The 17,460-nt window shown below is 44.2% G+C and overlaps 2 protein-coding genes across 6 annotated transcripts in view; both read left to right on the forward strand.

Moving 5' to 3' along the window:
* The window catches only part of AHI1 (Abelson helper integration site 1), a 128,918-nt gene that overhangs the window by 84,191 nt on the left and 27,267 nt on the right, over positions 1-17,460 (forward strand). The gene's annotated exons all lie outside the window — the stretch shown is intronic.
* The window catches only part of MYB (MYB proto-oncogene, transcription factor), a 38,021-nt gene that overhangs the window by 18,763 nt on the left and 1,798 nt on the right, over positions 1-17,460 (forward strand). Inside the window, exons 12-14 of the mRNA XM_044448083.1 lie at positions 423-533; positions 2,861-2,965; positions 9,627-9,757. Of these exons, the coding sequence (XP_044304018.1) occupies positions 423-533; positions 2,861-2,965; positions 9,627-9,757 (347 nt within the window). The remainder of the gene's footprint in view (positions 1-422; positions 534-2,860; positions 2,966-9,626; positions 9,758-17,460) is intronic.

Genomic DNA, 17,460 nt, shown 5'->3' on the forward strand with positions numbered 1-17,460 from the left:
AAATATGTCCAACTTTGTAAACCAATTACTGAAAAATATCTTTTGTTATATAGTTGGGGATGCAATCTTTAAATGGTTCCATTCAATTTTGGTAGGTTTTTCAGGAATATGAAAGTCTGTGACTCAAGCTTTATCTAGTTATGTACCCTTATCTCATGTTTCATTTTTCATTGTGGTCTATTGTTGCAAGACCCTTTCATCACATACAAAGGGCTTCAATGATGGTTTACATTCCTTCAAAAATGTTACGCCTCAGTGTTACGTCATGTACAGACTGACTCTAAGAATGTTTTGCCTCCAACCAAGCTAACTTGTGCTGTGGGTAAAATTCATCTGAAAGTATGATTACTGCTAAGCAGGCATAAAAACTGTTACTTGCTGCAGTTTTACATCTAAAATATGGTTTCTTTTTCTGCTTGCAGGTGGAGTCTCCAACAGGTAAAACAGGAAACTTCTTTTGTTCAAACACTTGGGAAGGAGACAGTCTGAACACACAGCTCTTCACATATGCACCTGCTGTGGAAGATGTGCCAGTACGTGTTGGTGTCATGAATCTTGTCTTTTTTATATAATTCTGCCTAATTTGAAGTTGGGGTAGACAAGGAGCAGATCTAGCACTCCAGGACTGGTCTCCCACTGTGTTGCCTTGCCACTGCCAAGTGGAGACTCACCTACACATTGGCTGTCCTGCAAAATCTAGATGATTTCCTGCATCCCACCCAGTTCTTGGCAGGCTGGATGGTGTCCCCCTTGCTGCTCTTACTTTGTCCACTCTGCTTCTACAGTGTAAGTGATACATAAAATGCATAGTTCAAGAAAGGCATGTTGAAATTTCACTAATTCTGCATGGGTGAGTTGAGCCATGGGTATGATTGTATTACTACTGTTATAAGCAGCCTAGGGAGCTTCTAGGTTTAACAGAAGCAACAATGTACTTCTTTAGTTCATTTCATTTCTTTTTTTATACATAAAAATACCAAATTGGTACAATATGCAGCTTTTAATGTGGTTTCTGGAGTGTGTGCTGAAGTTAGTGGCATCATTAGATGATGACAAGTTTCCTTGCCAAATATCCACTGTAAATGTCATAATCTATTTTCAAAATATAAAAGGGATTAGAACATAGTATAATCTAATCTCAAATCAATTTAGCCAATTACCTGTAGTTAAGTTAATTTGATTATTTGACCTTTATTTTGTGTTGTTCCTGTAGAGTCAGAATTACCAAATTTAACTGTTTAGGTGTTTTCAGTTTTATTGGGTAGTTTGAATCAGTATACATGAAGTATCATCAACCATAGGATAAGGAAAATACTAGTTCATATATTTATTTAAAATATTTGTATGCTGCCTATTGTGCCATAACATCTCAACGTGATTCACAGTCAGAAATTAAAACCATAATAAAAAACTGACTGAAACTAAAAACATAAATCATTCCTAAATATACAATATCAGTTAAAATGCAATACAGGTAAAATACAAATAGTTAAGTATTTTGTCCCCATTTTAATCCTCATCTGTATATCTGGCTGCTCAAATGTTAAGTTTATATGTTTCTAGTTTGCTGAAGATGAGCTTTATAATTCATTTAATAGAAATGACTGGATTTGCATGAGACAAAGATCCACCAGTTCTTGTTTCTTCTGAACTCATTGTGGGTCAAGATCCATGGCCAGCAACTTGCTTAACAGGAGTGGCAAGAAACCCCTTGCTGCTCTTCAGAGTTACCCTTAGCCAGTGCTGGGCACTCCCCAAGTTTCCAAGCAGCATGTATATGTAGTTTGCACATGCCTTGCCCATTCCTACTGCAGTGCAGAGCAGTTAATTTTTTCATCGATCCGGAGACCTAGTGTAGCAGCTGGCTTGTTTCCCATTTGGGCAGGCACCAATGTCCCTTTCAAAGTGCCACTGCCTAAAGGAGCTGCCTGGTGCTCTTTTTTATTTTTGTGCTCCCAAAGCTGGGCACACAAAAATTAAATTGTCTTTAATTGGAGTTTTAATTGAAGTTTTTAAAATTGAGGTTTCATGGTGGTGTTGAGGGTTATCTCAGGGACTGGAATTGGGCAAACTTAGAAATCCACCCAAGCTCAGAGTTTGACAGCCATCTGTCCGTGAACTTGCAGCTTGGTTTCCCTTTGGAAAAGGGAGGACATGTACTTCTAGTATTTTCCAGCACCTAGAAGACTATTAAAAGTGCTCTAGCAGCTCCCCAGTTGGCGCTAAAGTAGGGGACTGATAAATTTGAGGATCTTGCTGAGAAGTGAGGAGATCATCTGTTAGCTTTGCCATGAGTCCTTCACAGAACAACCAGCCCATTGTGGTAAATCACCATGATGGGTTGTCATGGTGCACAAACTCTCCCATTGTGATTGGAAAATCTGACAGCCCATGCGATGCTGCTTTAATTGGGATTGTACAAGTTCCAAAAGTTCAAAGAACTTAGTCCCCAAAAAGTGTGCACATAGTCATGCCGTACAAGATACTCTACAGGAGTGAAATACTTCCTAAGCCCTCCCACCAAATATGTTTTTTTAAATTTTCTGATCATTGATATGTGCAGCCTCTCCAGTTGCTTCAGGATAATTTCCCTGATTATACCTTGAGAATGCCAGGAATCCTTGAAGCCAATCCAGTTCCGTTATATGACTTAACCACAAAGCAATTCACAAATTCATGCAGACAAAAGTTCCATTTGAAAATTCCTTCCTGGTAATTGAGCTTGAATCAGTTCATCAGAGACTGTGTGGTAGTCTCCTTGCACAGGGTTTCTTTAAAATTCTGGAAACATTATTTGTCAGTTCAAATAATCAATCCATTCTTCCTATTGAAATTGCAACTCCTTTTATTGTTTCTTCAGAATCTTCTTACCAGTTCTGGTTTAAAGATGCCTGCATCAGAAGAGGACAACACTCACAAATTAGTCGCATTACATAAAAATAGGGCATCAGGTAGCCCACTTCAGGTAAAAGTAATTTTTTAAAGGCTCTTTACTTGAGATAACTTTTTTTACTAGTTAGGATACTCAATTGATTTAAAAAGTTGAAGGTTTCATTTCATTGTGCAAAGAAAAAAAGTAGTGATGTTTGATTTAGGACTTGATCACAAACTGGCTTTGTGATTGGACGCAATATATTTATGGCAAGAAATTTCCAAACATAAGAAACAGTGAAGAAAACAATAGCTAACGTTCTGACTATTAGTACAGTAGTTCAGAAGTGGTATTTTTGTTCTTCAGCAGCCTGAAAAAGACATATTTGATATCATAAGATGTAAACGGGGGGAAAGAAACTGAAAGCACTATTTTCCTTTTCTCACGATTTCCTCTATAGACTTCATTTATATAGTGGTGAAATACGCCTCACACAATACATTTCCTTAGGCAGTTCATTTAGCATCACTAGCCATGTTACAGGTATTACTTTCAGCCCTGTCTCACAATAAAAAGTTTCTGACTTAAAGAATGGAAGGTCCCGGGGTCAATCCTTGGCTTCTTCAGTCACATAAAAAATAGAGGAGAGGCTGATAATGACTCCTAAAACTGTGGACAGCCACTGCCAGTCACTGCAGGCAATACTGGCTTCAAAAGACCAATGGCTTGGCTCCATATAAGGCCACTTCATGCAGTCTATTGAATGGGAAACTAGGAAGGTTAGTTACCAAGGCAGAAATGTTTAGCCTAAGAGCTCTGCTACATATCCCAGCCTATAGGAAGTGATGACTATGGGAAACGTGTAAGCAGGTCATGATGGGTGGCAGCCTTCTCCTGCTTGTGTTTCCCAGGAATTCATATTCTGATGCCTGCAGTTCATGTGCTACATTCTGTGATTATCTTGTCTGTCTGAAGTGATGAAAGACTGTTTGGCCACCAGTAAAATAATGTTTGTAGGATGAAGTTTTCGGTGTGCTACTTGGATTACTGGGCAGGTGACATGCTACTGGCTTCTGTTGCTGCATTGTTCATCTGGACAGCAGCTGCCCTCCTCTGTCCAAGGGCACGGCCATTTATTTGTAATCACTTCCATGAAGCTGAGGCACTAATACATGGCTGCTTCTTTCTTACTGCAGCTTAGATAGGTGATCACAATAGGAGCAATTATTCCCTATGTAAACAAAGTAGAATTAGTCCATTACCTTAACATGAAATTTGCATTAGATTCTTATTTGTTAATCTGGAACTAATAAACAGCTGAGTGTACTAACGTATTCAACGGGGCTGGAAACGTTGAAGATGCAGATTACCTCATATGTAGTGGTTCTAATCACATATGTGCAAACTTGGCAAAGCACTGTACATGCATAGAACTCACCTTCCTCTCTGTCAAAGATTCTGGATTGCAGTCACCGTGTTTCATTACTGGAGCATCCATTGCGTTTTTCCTGTGTTGCGCCTTTCCAAAGGATGAGCTCTGAGGAAAATTTTTCTTGAGGAAAATGACTGCACAAGTCAAATTCCCCATGTTGTTTCCACTTTGTCTAGCGAAGTAAACTAAGCAACCCCTCCCCCCAACAAGAAGTTTGTGAGGGGTCCCAGCTGTATTTCTGCTCCATTATTTGTATACTGAAGGGTGATGCTTGCTGGCTTTGATTTCCAGCTGCTTCTGTCACCTTAAGAACTTGACCATACAGATGTGATTTTGACAGCAAAGTGATTATATTTTCGAAGGTGACAGGCAGGATTCTGTTCTGGGTCAAGCTTCAGGTAAAATACTGGTTTAGGTAATTCAGAGATCTCCCTTTTGTATGTGAAACACTCATGTAGAACAAAGCCCGAGCTAATAAATAGTTTGTGTGTCATGCCCACTTTAAAAAGTTGACCAGGAAGGAAAGAAAACTATTACTCTATGTATTAGTACAGTCCTGAACTTTTAAATAGTAGTTTTGAGGTTGACTTCAAGAGGCTTGGATGGGAGCCATTTTGTTTTCAAAACTTGTTTCATTGTCAGTCAGGTTAGTTCAGTTCAGTTGCATCTGTTCAGATCCTGCACGATGGAGGACAACCCAGTAATTGGTGTCACTTCTGTAAATTGTTTATGTTGGTTAGTAGTATCCAGCTCTAATCAAGAAGCTATTCCCATATTAATTAAAAACATTATTTTAATTGCACAACTGGTGCAAATTCAAACATATGTGCAGAAGTTTAACTTATGTGTTGTACATTTACACACTGTTGTGTTCTTGAGGGTTGCCTTGAAGGAAAATGTGATGGGCAGGTTCACATGATCAGGGCAACCACAGCTTATTTTTCCACCTTGTACATTCTGGTTTCACACCACCATAATTACCTTTGCTGGGAATTGTTTATGTTATCCAAACTCAGTGAGAGTAGGGGGCAGGGCTGCCTTACAAATCACCCCACAACCCTAGAAGAAGCCATGGATTCCAGGGTGGTTTGCAAAGCCAGCCTCACTGGGTTGGGATGACACAACAGAAGGCATCCGGCAAAGGTAATGGTGGCTATTCTGGTTTATTTCCTTCCCCAGTCATTGTGTTACACTGAGTGGCTGAAGGAAGGTACCTTTGCACAGCTTTTCCTTCACTGCTCTATTTTTCCTAGAGGGCTCATTTTATTTAAAGTGCTTTAACTGGTTAAAGCTTTGACAGTTTATTTACTGTTCACTCTTGCCTGGGGCAACAGAAGGCAAGTTACGGGATAAGCAAGATAATTATGTGGCCAGAAGAAGGATGTGCTGTAGGATTAACTGATGTAACAATATGAACTAAGAGTGACACTGCGGAAAATAAACCATGGTTTGATCATACTCACGCGTACACACACACACCTTTATTGTAAACAGAGAGAATCTGTCTTCCTTATCTATCATTTTAACATTTAAAATGGCTGATAGGAAATCTGATCTGAAAGATACAGAAAAAAATGGCAGTAGATTAGCAAAAGATTTAACAGCTTACTATCGTCCAGGGTCTGAATCCAAAACTGCGGGCAACCATTGATTTTTGGTTGGCTTTGGACCAGGTGTTCTGAATAGTATGCCCAGGCCGCAGTGACCCAATTTAGCGGAAAGTAGTCTTAAGCAAACTCCACTGAGACAAGTTATGAGACCAGTCATTGAGAGTCCACTGAGACCAGGAGTCATGACCAGGTGGACATCCTCGTATGTATTTGTGAACACTTCTTATGGGAACAAATGGCAGCTTGTGAGAGGTAGAGCATGTTGGAAGAGGTCACTACAAACGAGTGGTAACCTCAGGAGAAGATGGTCTTGCATTGTGAGAAGGCCAAGTGGCGCATCAAGATGCTTCTGCCGCCTGGCCAGGTTGGTGGTGAGAAGAAGTCCCACAGAACTGCTGGTACTTCCATGGCACCCAAGTCATTGTTTGCCCTCAAGGGAAGCTTCCATTGCCACCGCACGCGGCCACTTTTTCCTTGGCTAGCACACTTTGTTAGCAGCCAGACCCTGTGTGCTGTCCTGCAGGCAGGGTTCTACTCATAGGCTGGGTTGTGTATGCCTGTGGGTTGTCACTGAACCATGCCGTGTTAGAAGGTGGACTCTGATGTTGTCTGAATCCAGCTGTGCTAAGAAGCCCTGGCTTGTTAACCATGAACAAACTTTTAGGAAACCCATGGTTTGTTGTGTTGTGAACTGTGATTTGTTATTTCAGCTGGGTCCAGATAACTTGATAACTCATGTTTCAGTGACAACTTGTGGTGCAACAACAAGCACACTTCTTGCTTGAGTGTAGGTTACTGGGTAGTCTGAACCTATTTATTGTTACAAAGGGTTACTGTAGTTCTGCCTGCATCTTGTGCTTCAGTTTTTAGCAAAGTGTTGTTCTGAGCTTGATTTCTGCTTGATGCCCTGTCCTTTCTTCCCATTTGTGGGCTTTGTTTTCTGAATAGGAGCCAAAACTGCCTTTTACCTAAGCATCAACAACACAGTTGTCGGTGTGATAGTGTGACAAGAATAGCTTTCTACTGGGCTTCTTCTGTGTGGCTTTCCTCTTTTATACTGTGGCTTCCTGGATGTATCTATTTATGCTCTTATAATTTATGTCCCATCCTTCAGTTGTAAGATCACCATTACTTAGCATAGCTTTCCAAAAGAGTAAAAATAAAAATACTACAAAACAAGCCAGTGAGAATATGCACAACATGGAATAAAGGTGTTTTAACTTAAGCATCCTGGAGCAGAAATAAAGCCACCTGCCTGCATTTGTATGCCAGCACTACTTGTGCCCATAAGCTCATGGATCCTAGAAGAAACGCTCTTTCCAAGACTTGGTTTGATTAGCGGAGCTTGCCGCAGGGAGCTCTGTCGTCTTGTCCCAATTGGGAAATGAGCATTTCTGCTTCTTTCCAGAGTTATTTTTAGAACTGAGGAAGCCTCTTCATGCTGGAGGTCATTTCCACAGGCACAACAGACCCGATGATGCAGAGTGGCCCTGTTGGATACCACCCGAAGTGCAAAACAGGAGCATTTTGAATTCATACATGCCTGCAAAACCAGCCTTAAAACTTGACAGAACATAAGCTGGAAGAACACCTTGCTACAAAGTACAGGCAGCGTGATCATTTTTCTTTGTAGCAATATTTTCTTATGGTAATAAGAAAATTTGGGCCTACATAGGTTGGTTTCATTGCATTTAACTGTGTATAAACATGAGTCTACCCATACTCATCTGGAGATGCTGGAGATAGAGAAGATTCTGTGAGGCAGTGGGAGAGCACCATCTTGCTTTCCCATTATGCATCAGGAGCAGAAAACAAACCTTGCCAAAGAGGTTCCGAGAGAGAGAGGCTGTTCAGCTTAATTCTCGTGAATCCACAGCCTTGGCTTGCTTATGGAAAGAATCCTAGAGTGTTGTTGTGAGCAGACGGGTGTGACTGTCTGGTTACTATCGTGTTGCTGCCAGGTTACTGGATACTTGCAATGAATTGTGATCCCTGCTGCCCATTCCTGCATATCTTAGATATGCAACCCGGGCACTGTTTATTTGGTCCCTTATCATGGGAAGCAGTGGCAACCAGACATGGGCCTCTGTCATTTTCTATTTATTTCAGCATATTTTATTTATTCACCTGAACAATTTCTGCTTTCCTTTCTGCCAAATTAATGGACCTAGTACAGGTCATAGGAAACATATAAATGTCTATAAGCCTTTTCAAAATATTCAAGGTACAATGGATTCCTGAAACATTTTTATTCCTTCTCATTAATCCCCAGGATAAGCAAGCATAGGATTTAAGAATTCTAAGAGGGATGTGGGCAGCAGCCAGTCTGGAGCTCATGGAATTTCTGATAGTTCCACCACAAAGCTTTTATCCAGAAAGTTGCCATAATTCTTTTCTTTTTGCATAAAAGTTTGCATGTATTTTCATGCATATTTTCAAAACATCTGCATTATTAGTATGCATTGTTGAGATGGACACATTCTTCTCTCATTGCTTAAAATACATTTGTGTGCCTTCTTTTTAGAAGTGCCGATGAGAATTTGTTTTCAAGTCAAATTTGTATATATGTCGGACCACATATAGTTGGCCCTCCACATTTGTGGGGTTTAGGGGTGCAGGACCCCCATGAAAGTTTGTGGAAAAATGGCAAATATCTCTAGTCCCCCACCCCCAGCCAAGCTCAACAGTGCCACCTTGCTCAATCATTTGCAGCAAGGAAATGCTGGAATGATTTCCGTCTCTGGATGGGTGGGACAGGAAGGCCTGCTTTGGAGGCCCCCTTTTCTCCCCTTCTACTTCCTTTAGCTCTATGGTGATGACAATTTTCCACAGTAATTTTTCTAAATTAATATACTTCAAAGTAGTTTGTAAGTATGGATTGTTCATAACTCGGACATTAGTAACTTGGGGACTGCCTGTATGCATTTTTTCATACACTATTTCCTAATTATACATGTTGTCAAAGACGTTTTTATTCCGTAGATTACACTGCAAGTTTGAGTCTGTACAGACTTGATTGCAGATTTCTTTCAAGTCCATGGTCAGTTCAAGATATGTGAACTGGATAAATCCTGAGCAGAATCAAACCAAAATGAATTTCGCCTACATGGAGAACAAACTTTTATCAGAAACATCTACAAAATGACTTCAGGGAAGTGTATAATTGCCATAAGATTATGTATGTACATAAAATTAGTATGTGGCTAATCAGTGCCTTCATTTTAGGATGGACCAACCCAGTTTGCCAAACCTTGCCTTGGAGGGAACAGGAACACAACCATGTATTGTCCATATTTTCCCTAGGGGACCAGTCACAGTGTAAAAATGCTTAAAATGTATTTATAATTCTATTCAGCACTAAGGCCCACTGAATCCACTGGGACTTAGTCCTAATTAGGGTGTAGGATTGCAGACTTAAGGAGGTAACAAACCGCCTATACCTGCCTGTATGCTAAAAGATGGAAGCATCCTCTTCCTCTGGCAGATATTTTAGCTGACTATCTGAAAAAAAGAATTGGAGCTCACTTGCCTTGCTCCCACCCTCCCATCTTTCCATTTCTCGGCCGGTGCTCTTAGCCAAGGAACATCTGCCATCAGAAACCATTCCAGCACTTTGCCCCCATGGAGGAGGGGGTCTTTCTGTGTTCAGTTTTTTTATTTGCAAAAATGCCTTGGCCCTCCTAGCAGCTGATGCTCCCTTTCCCCTGTGTAGATCTGTGTTTGTGGCCTTGCACTGAAGATTAAAATTGGCCAAAGCATGACAAGCTTCCCAAGAGAGTGGAAGCTGTTTATTGAAAATGTAAAGAAGAAACAGCGTTTTGTGGCATGTCTGCGAAGTGAAAAGTATGTCACACCTGCCTTTGGCTGTGGTTTGCAGAGGCCCACGTAAAGCGAAAAGCCAATAAAATGGGCTGCTCTGGGTCTTCCATTCCCAGACACAGACATTCTGATCTTGTTCGTTAGTCAGGCAATTTGAAAGGTTATTTTACACCTCTTGGGTAAATTTGGGAGTTGCATAATGTAAGGACTGCTGGAACTGACTTATCTCTCAGACTGAAAGGCAAAAATGCAAGAAGTTTATATCAAGAGAAGTAAGTAATCTGCTTTTTCTTTCAGAAGACTCGCTGCAATAGGATCTCCTTTGTCACATAAAAAGTGTTTTCCTCCTTGGGAGGAACGTTTTTGCCTGGAAAAGTTGTTTATATAGGCATCAATGTGTCTGAATAGGAGCTTGGCCATTTCAAAAGTTCCAGCAGTCAGCTATCTTACATTTGCTCTTTCTGGTAGGCTAGATCTATCTGGGAAATCATACAACATAATCTGTTAACATAAAATCTCCACTTGAATTAACTCCAGCCACTGTGATCTAGTTCACACAACATGGCGGCTCATTGTGGATAACTAGCCATGGTGGGCTGTTATGCAGCTTAAACAGGCTGCTTCCACAGGGTGGCTGTTCTGAAGCAACAAGCCACCATGAAAATCCATGACTTGTTCTAGGACTTGTTGAATCTACAGTGGGTTGTTGTGCTACTGGATCAAAGGAGAGCAGTTTTATTGTGGGTGGTGGGGATAGGCTGGTGAGCCAGGGAGCAGGAGCAGCAAAAGCCCTTCGTGATCTTGCCCATTACTGCCCCTTTGCACATGCCTGAGTGGCATTTGGGGGTAACCATCAGTGGTTCACTGCTTTTGTTTTTCTCCCAGAAGATTACACAAGTGGATTAGTAATGTGTTAATTATTATCTTTTGCAAGCGTGCTCTTAGGGTTGTCTGATAAGTGCAGTCTTGCCAGATCAACTTCCTTGTCTGTTTCAGCTATCAGGAAAGCAGGGAAATGGGGGAGGTAACAGATGAGGAAGCAAGACTGCATATAATCTAATTTACACAAGTTGCAGGGTTCCATTTGCCAGGTTGTCAATTGAAAAGCACAGGTGGGGGGGTGCACCAAAAGCAAAGAATCTCTCTCCCTTAGCAATGAAATTCTCTGAATGTTAAGTGTTGAACCGACTTCTGAGTGTGCTGTACCTTTTCAAGGTATCTCCAAGCCTCCATTGACTCCAGCAAGGGAGCCATTTCCTCCCCACTTGTTTCCAGCTAGAGATCTACTGTTTTAACAGGACTGGGTTGAAAGCAGATACAATACAGGCCAGGTAGAATATAATACGTTGAGGGGCCACTCATCTCCATAAACCTTAAATTTGCATTTTAGTAGTGGGAGATGTCCATGATCAGGTTCTACCAAACAGGCAGAAGTGCAGTCAAAGTGTGGAATGCAAGTCGGAAATGACTCTATGTGGTTCTTGAGAACTGAACTTGATCGCTGGATGAGATTATTGAGAGAATAGCTGTTGACTGCATTTATGTAACGTGGGGTATCTGTAACTCCACAAAATAGCCATCCCATCATGTGGCTATGCATTAAACTCATGTAAGCCCTTCTCAAAGGGCTTCAAGTCACAGAGATCTTGCCCTTCCCTTCGGCTCCTCACTTAGACTTTTGAAAAGCTAACATTTGGATGGCTAGAGCCAAGCAAATTGCTGTAGCAAAATTGCCAGTTCTGATAGCTAAGTGGTAAATTTTCAAAAAAAAGATTCACAAAAACTATCCATATCAAAAGCTACCATGAAGTACTGAACCCTACCCTGCTAAAGAGTTGAAGGCACCAAGAGATATTTTGAATGTTTTGGGAACAAGCAGATGACCTGGATGTAGCTCTGGTCACAGATATGTTTATCTCTCTTTAGCAGAGTGTTGAGCAGGGCATTTTACTAGGTTCAAGGCAGGCTATCTGAATCTTCCCATTTGACCAGGCACACAAGTAGAACAAAGTAATCTCATGCTTGGCCAACAAGTCCAGTAGAAATCTATGTAGTGCTACTACCCAGTGCATCCTTTTAAAAACACGTTACAGAGCTTATCATTGTTGACTTGCTTTGGACCATTTTTGCCACTACTGTTTTAATATTATTGTTATTGCCATTTTATACTTCTGCTTAGCCATGAAAGGCTCTCAGGGTGGTTTTCAAACTACATTAATGCAATATACAAAATTACAATAAAATGCAATGTAAAACAAGGTACAAGAGGTCAAAACAAGACAAAAGGAGAACAGCTGCACGAGGCGATAAACCATTTACAGAATTCATACTATTTCTAAAGCAATAACAGCAGTACAAAGAATTTACGAAGAAGTAAAGTTAGACCGTTCGTTATCATCATGTAGCCTACAAGTCCAAACCACCCACCCAGTGGCCAGAGTCTCAGGCCCGACGCGCGTTGCCCTTTGGCTGTCGCCCAGGGTGGAAGGGAAATGGGCCAGTGTGCTGGGAGGGGCCGTCCTGGAGTAGCCACCCACAAGTGGCCACAGCAGGTGAGCTGCTGCTCCACTGCTCTGCCCTTGCTCTCTGCCGCTCTTCCTCGCTCTCCCAGTGCTCCGCGAGATCAAACCCCGCCACCGACTGACCCGGGGCGACGGTCTCTCCGGCTTGTGCAACATACTTGCTCCCCACTCTTCAGTCCAAAGACTCTGTGGCTAAGAGTAGTCCAAACCAAAAGCCAACTGTATGCAAAAACAGCAGAGTGGGATGGCATTAGCAAGTGTCAGGCTAGGGCCGGTCACAGACTCTCAGCCCAACCTACCTCACAGGGTTGTTGTGGGGATAAGATGGAGGAGGAGAATGATGTAAGCTGCCTTGAGCCCTTTGTAGGAAAAAGGCAGGAAATAAATCGAAAAAAAAAGTGTAAAGCAAGATTCTAAGGGGCTTGGACAAATAAAAAGTCTTTACCTTGGTACTGAAAATACAGAACCTCCACAGGCTGAGTTTTCCTAACACTGTCCCTGCCTCAGGTCACCACCCACCTCACCTCTGAATGCAGAGGAGGTTGGAGAAGGAACAACAGAGGATCAAGCTGAGTGGTAATAAAACAGCTGAACAGCAGGTGTTCATGGTTGCCAGGGCATTCTGGCAAAACCCTTTTTCAACAGGAAAATTAATATGCAGCATTGAAAAAACTGTTCAGGACAAGTTTTTCCCCCCTGCAACACATTGAGCAGGCTTGCACATTGGGAAGTATATCTTCCCGAACTGGACTGGACTGAAAAAGAGTTTCAGAAGATACTAACATCCAAGTGTTCATTCAGATATGTCATTGGACACATCTATTTGCAGTTGTAAAAAAAATGCAGTAAATGCTAAGATACTGGGCAGTTGGGAAAATAAGGTTTGGCTTTCTATTGTTTTCCGTTAGAGATGTTCATGTATTGGAGCTGGAGGACTGGACCAGATTCTTGTGGGTTTGAAAACAGTGCTTAGAATAAACCCTACAGAAAGACAGTTTTTTGGGTCCCTTAGCATGGGATGGGGAGACTTCTGACTTGTGGGTTCTCCTGCTTTTGTTTTGTTTTTTGTTTTGCTTTGTTTCCTGAAGTCTGCAGTCCACAAATCTGAGCCAGGTGCAAATTAGTTTGGGAGCGGTGGAGTCAATTGCCAGTATGGTGTAGTGGTTAAGAATGTGGGTCTGAGACTCGGGCAGCCTGGTTTCTGGTCCCTGCCCAGTGGTGACTTTGGGGCTTGCAGCATTGTGGGGATAAGACTCAGAGCAGGAGGAGGAGAATGACGTGAACTGCTTTGAGTTCTTTAAAAAAGAAAAAAGGCAAGATAAAAATTAATTAAATGAATAAAAGTACCCGCTGCCCCCCATGAGCAATACGCAATATAAATAGTCTGCTTCAACATTATTATCAGTCAGGTTTGACCAAGAAAAAAGATAGGCAAAGACTTGGTCAAAGGTAACCATTTCACAGATGCAGAATATTATTATTATTATTATTATTATTATTATTATTATTATTATTATTATAACATTTCTATGCCGCCCCTTGCCGAAACCTCGGGGCGGCTTACAACATGATAAAATACATTGAAATACAATAGTACATAATAAATTACCATTAAATATAACAATACAAAAAATACATTGATTTACAAATACAAAATTAAAATTATCAGTATAAAATAAAAATATAGGAGGAGAAAGAGAAGGAAGAAGAAGTTGCCCAGGCCAGATCATATGTTTTAACAATTGAAATGATGTTTAAATAAAAAGGTCTTTACCTGGCGCCGAAAAACCAGTAACGACGGTGCCAGGCGGACCTCTTTGGGGAGTGAATTCCATAGGTTGGGCGCCACCGCAGAGAAAGCCCTCCTCCGGGTACTTACTCTCCTAATTTCTTTCATGGAGGGTTCCCGGAGAAGGGACTCTCCCGCAGATCTCAAAGGGCGGTCGGGCATATACGGACGTAAGCGCTCGTTCAGGTAGCCAGGACCCAAGCCGTTTAGGGCTTTGTAGGTCATAATCAACACCTTGAATTGGGCCCGGGCTTCAATGGGAAGCCAGTGAAGCTGATGGAGGACTGGAGTCATGTGAGCATAACGCCCCGTCCCCGTCAGCAACCTGGCAGCTCTATTTTGCACCAATTGAAGTGTTCGGACCGTCTTCAGGGGAAGCCCCACGTAAAGCGCGTTACAGAAGTCTAGGTGGGAAGTCACCAGCGCGTGTGTCACCGTCGCCAGGCAGTTGTACTCCAGGTAGGGGCGCAGCTGATTAATCAGCCGAAGCTGAAGGAAGGCGCTCCTCGCCACCGCTGTCACTTGAGCTTCCAAAGAAAGCTCCGGGTCGAGGAGTACTCCTAAGCTGCGGACCTTATCCCTAAGAGGGAGTGTTGCACCATTCAGGACCAGGTCAAATCCGCCCTCTCCGAAGCCCGATCCGCCAACCAACAGGACCTCCGTCTTGTCTGGGTTGAGTTTCAGTTTATTGGCCCTCATCCATTCCCTTACCTCGGCCAAGCACCGGTTCAGCACAGCCACTGCCTCACCTGGATTGGTGGAAAACGAGAGGTAGAGCTGGGTATCATCAGCGTATTGATGATTCCGCAGCCCACACCTCCTGATGACCTCTCCCAGCGGTTTCATATAGATGTTAAATAGCAGAGGGGATAGAATGGAGCCCTGTGGTACTCCATGGCATAGCTGCCATGACGCAGAGACATGGTCCCCCAGCACTACCTTCTGGAATCGACTGTTGAGATAGGAGCGGAACCACTGCAAAGCAGTGCCTCCAACCCCCAATCCCGCTAACCTATCCAGAAGGATACCATGGTCGATGGTATCAAAAGCTGCCGAGAGGTCCAGAAGAACCAACAGGGATGCACTCCCCCTGTCCTTCTCCCTGCACAGGTCATCGTACAGGGAGACCAAGGCAGATTCAGTACTGTACCCGGGTCTGAAGCCGGACTGAAAAGGATCCAGATAATCAGTTTCATCCAAGAGTGCTTGGAGTTGTCCCGCCACCACTCGCTCCAACACCTTGCCCAGAAACGGGATGTTGGCCACAGGTCTATAGTTAGTGGCCATCTCTGGATCCAGTGACGCTTTCTTCAGGACCGGTCGTATTACCGCCTCCTTTAAAGGGGCAGGTACCCGACCCTCCCTCAGAGAAGCGTTAACCACTTCCAAGATCCAGGTCCCAATCCCATGCTTGGAGTTATTTATTAACCAAGACGGGCAAGGATCCAATAGGCAAGTGGTGGGACGTACTCGTCCAAGCACCTTGTCCACATCATCGGGACGCAATAATTGAAATTCCTCCAATAATTTTGGACCAGACGGTAGCATTGGCTTCTCCCCAGAGACCTCTGATTCATTAGTGGAGTCCAGCTCGTGACGAATCTGAGCGACTTTCTCCCTGAAATGCCTGGCAAAGTCGTCACAGCGGGCCTTTGAGGGTGGCATCGGATCTTCCTTAGGACCCGGGCGAACCAGGCCTTGTACCACTCGAAAAAGCTCCGCCGGACGGCATTGTGAGGAGGCAATGGAAGCGGAAAAAAACTTCTTTTTTGCTGCCTTCACCACCACAGCATAGGCCCGATAGTGGGCTCTCAAGTGTGTTTGGTCAGATTCATCCCGTGATTTCCTCCACCTACGCTTTAGTTGTCTCCCAACCCGCTTCATCGCCCGCAATTCAGGTGTATACCAAGGGGAAGAGCGGACTCTGCCCGGTGGGAGAGGACGCTTGGGAGCGATCGTGTCCACAGCCCTGGTCATCTCTCCGTTCCACAGTTCGACCAGAGCCTCGACAGGAGCACCAGTCTTGTCAGCCGGAAACTCCCCCAGGGCCTTCAGGAATCCATCCGGATCCATCCGGCTCCGGGGGCGGGCCCATACAATTGGGTCCGCACTCTTATAGAGGGAGAGGCCGCTCTCGAGCACAAACCTCACCAGGAGGTGATCTGACCATGACAGGGGAGTCAAACATAAGTTCCTCACCCTCAGGTCATCCTCTTCCTGCCCCTTCGTGAATACCAGGTCCAGAGTGTGTCCACGTTCATGGGTCAGGCCGATGACGTGTTGAGACAGGCCCATGGCCATCATAGAGGCCATGAAGTCCTGAGCCGCCCCGGTCAGTCCAGACTCGGCATGGAGATTGAAGTCCCCCAGGACCAACATCCTGGGGGTCCTCAACACCAGGTCCGAGACGGTCTCTGTCAGCTCAGATAGGGAGACTGCTGGGCAGAAGGGTGCACGGTACACCAACAGAATCCCCAATCTGTCTCGTTCGCCCAACACCAAGTAGAGGCACTCCAGCCCTGGTCTCGAAGGGACCGGAAGACCCGTGAGAGAGATGGAGGCTCAGTAAACCAACGCGACTCCCCCTCCCCTCCCTTCTGGGCGTGAACAGTGTTGAACCAGATACCCAGGTGGGCACAATTGGGAAAGGGCAACATCCCCTCCCTCTCCCGCCCAGGTCTCCGTTATGCAAGCCAGGTCGGCCCCCTCCTCCACAATCAAGTCATGGATGAGGGAAGATTTATTATTGACCGACCTGGCATTGAACAGCAGCACTGTCAGGCCCAAGGGGTGGTTGACAAGGCTACCTGGCGCCCTCTGGTTGGGGGCAGAACCAAAAGGAGGGATAGGTGTCGGCCATCTGTCCATTCTTCTTCTACGTGGACACGTTAAGCCCCTATTGCTGTAACGACCATTGCCCGTGACCACGCCAATGGCAGCGCCCGTGTGTTCCCCAGGATATATAAACGTCGACATGGCCAGGGATGACTCAAAGCACTGATTAAAGCAGGGTAAAATTATAAAGTAGGTCGAAGGAGGAGAAAAAAGAACGATAAAAAGAAAAAGAAAGGGGAAAAAGAAAAAAAAATCCTTCCCCTTCCCTAAGATTCAGCAGTAGGCAAGCCTATTTCAACAAGAGTCCTTGGCCAGCCCAGCACCCCTCTCGTCCCCTGAACGGCACCCAAACGGCGGCAACCCCCTTTGGCCGCCGGCCCCGGCCGCGGCTTTGTGTCCACAGGGCACCTCCGAGTCCCGCCCCGTTGTGCACCTGGGCCGGCGGGCGGCGCTCTCCGGCGCCACGTGCGCCTGCGCTGGCCGCTGGAGCTGGCTGCCATCGACGTCGTGGCTGCGCGCGTCTGCTTGCATTCGCTTGCCCACGCGGCGGCTCTTTCCTCCAGCGCGATGGAGCGGCGTGC

Source organism: Varanus komodoensis, unplaced genomic scaffold (assembly GCF_004798865.1).
Source record: "Varanus komodoensis strain SLA01 unplaced genomic scaffold, ASM479886v1 scaffold1, whole genome shotgun sequence".
NCBI classification, from domain to species: Eukaryota; Metazoa; Chordata; class Lepidosauria; order Squamata; family Varanidae; genus Varanus; species Varanus komodoensis.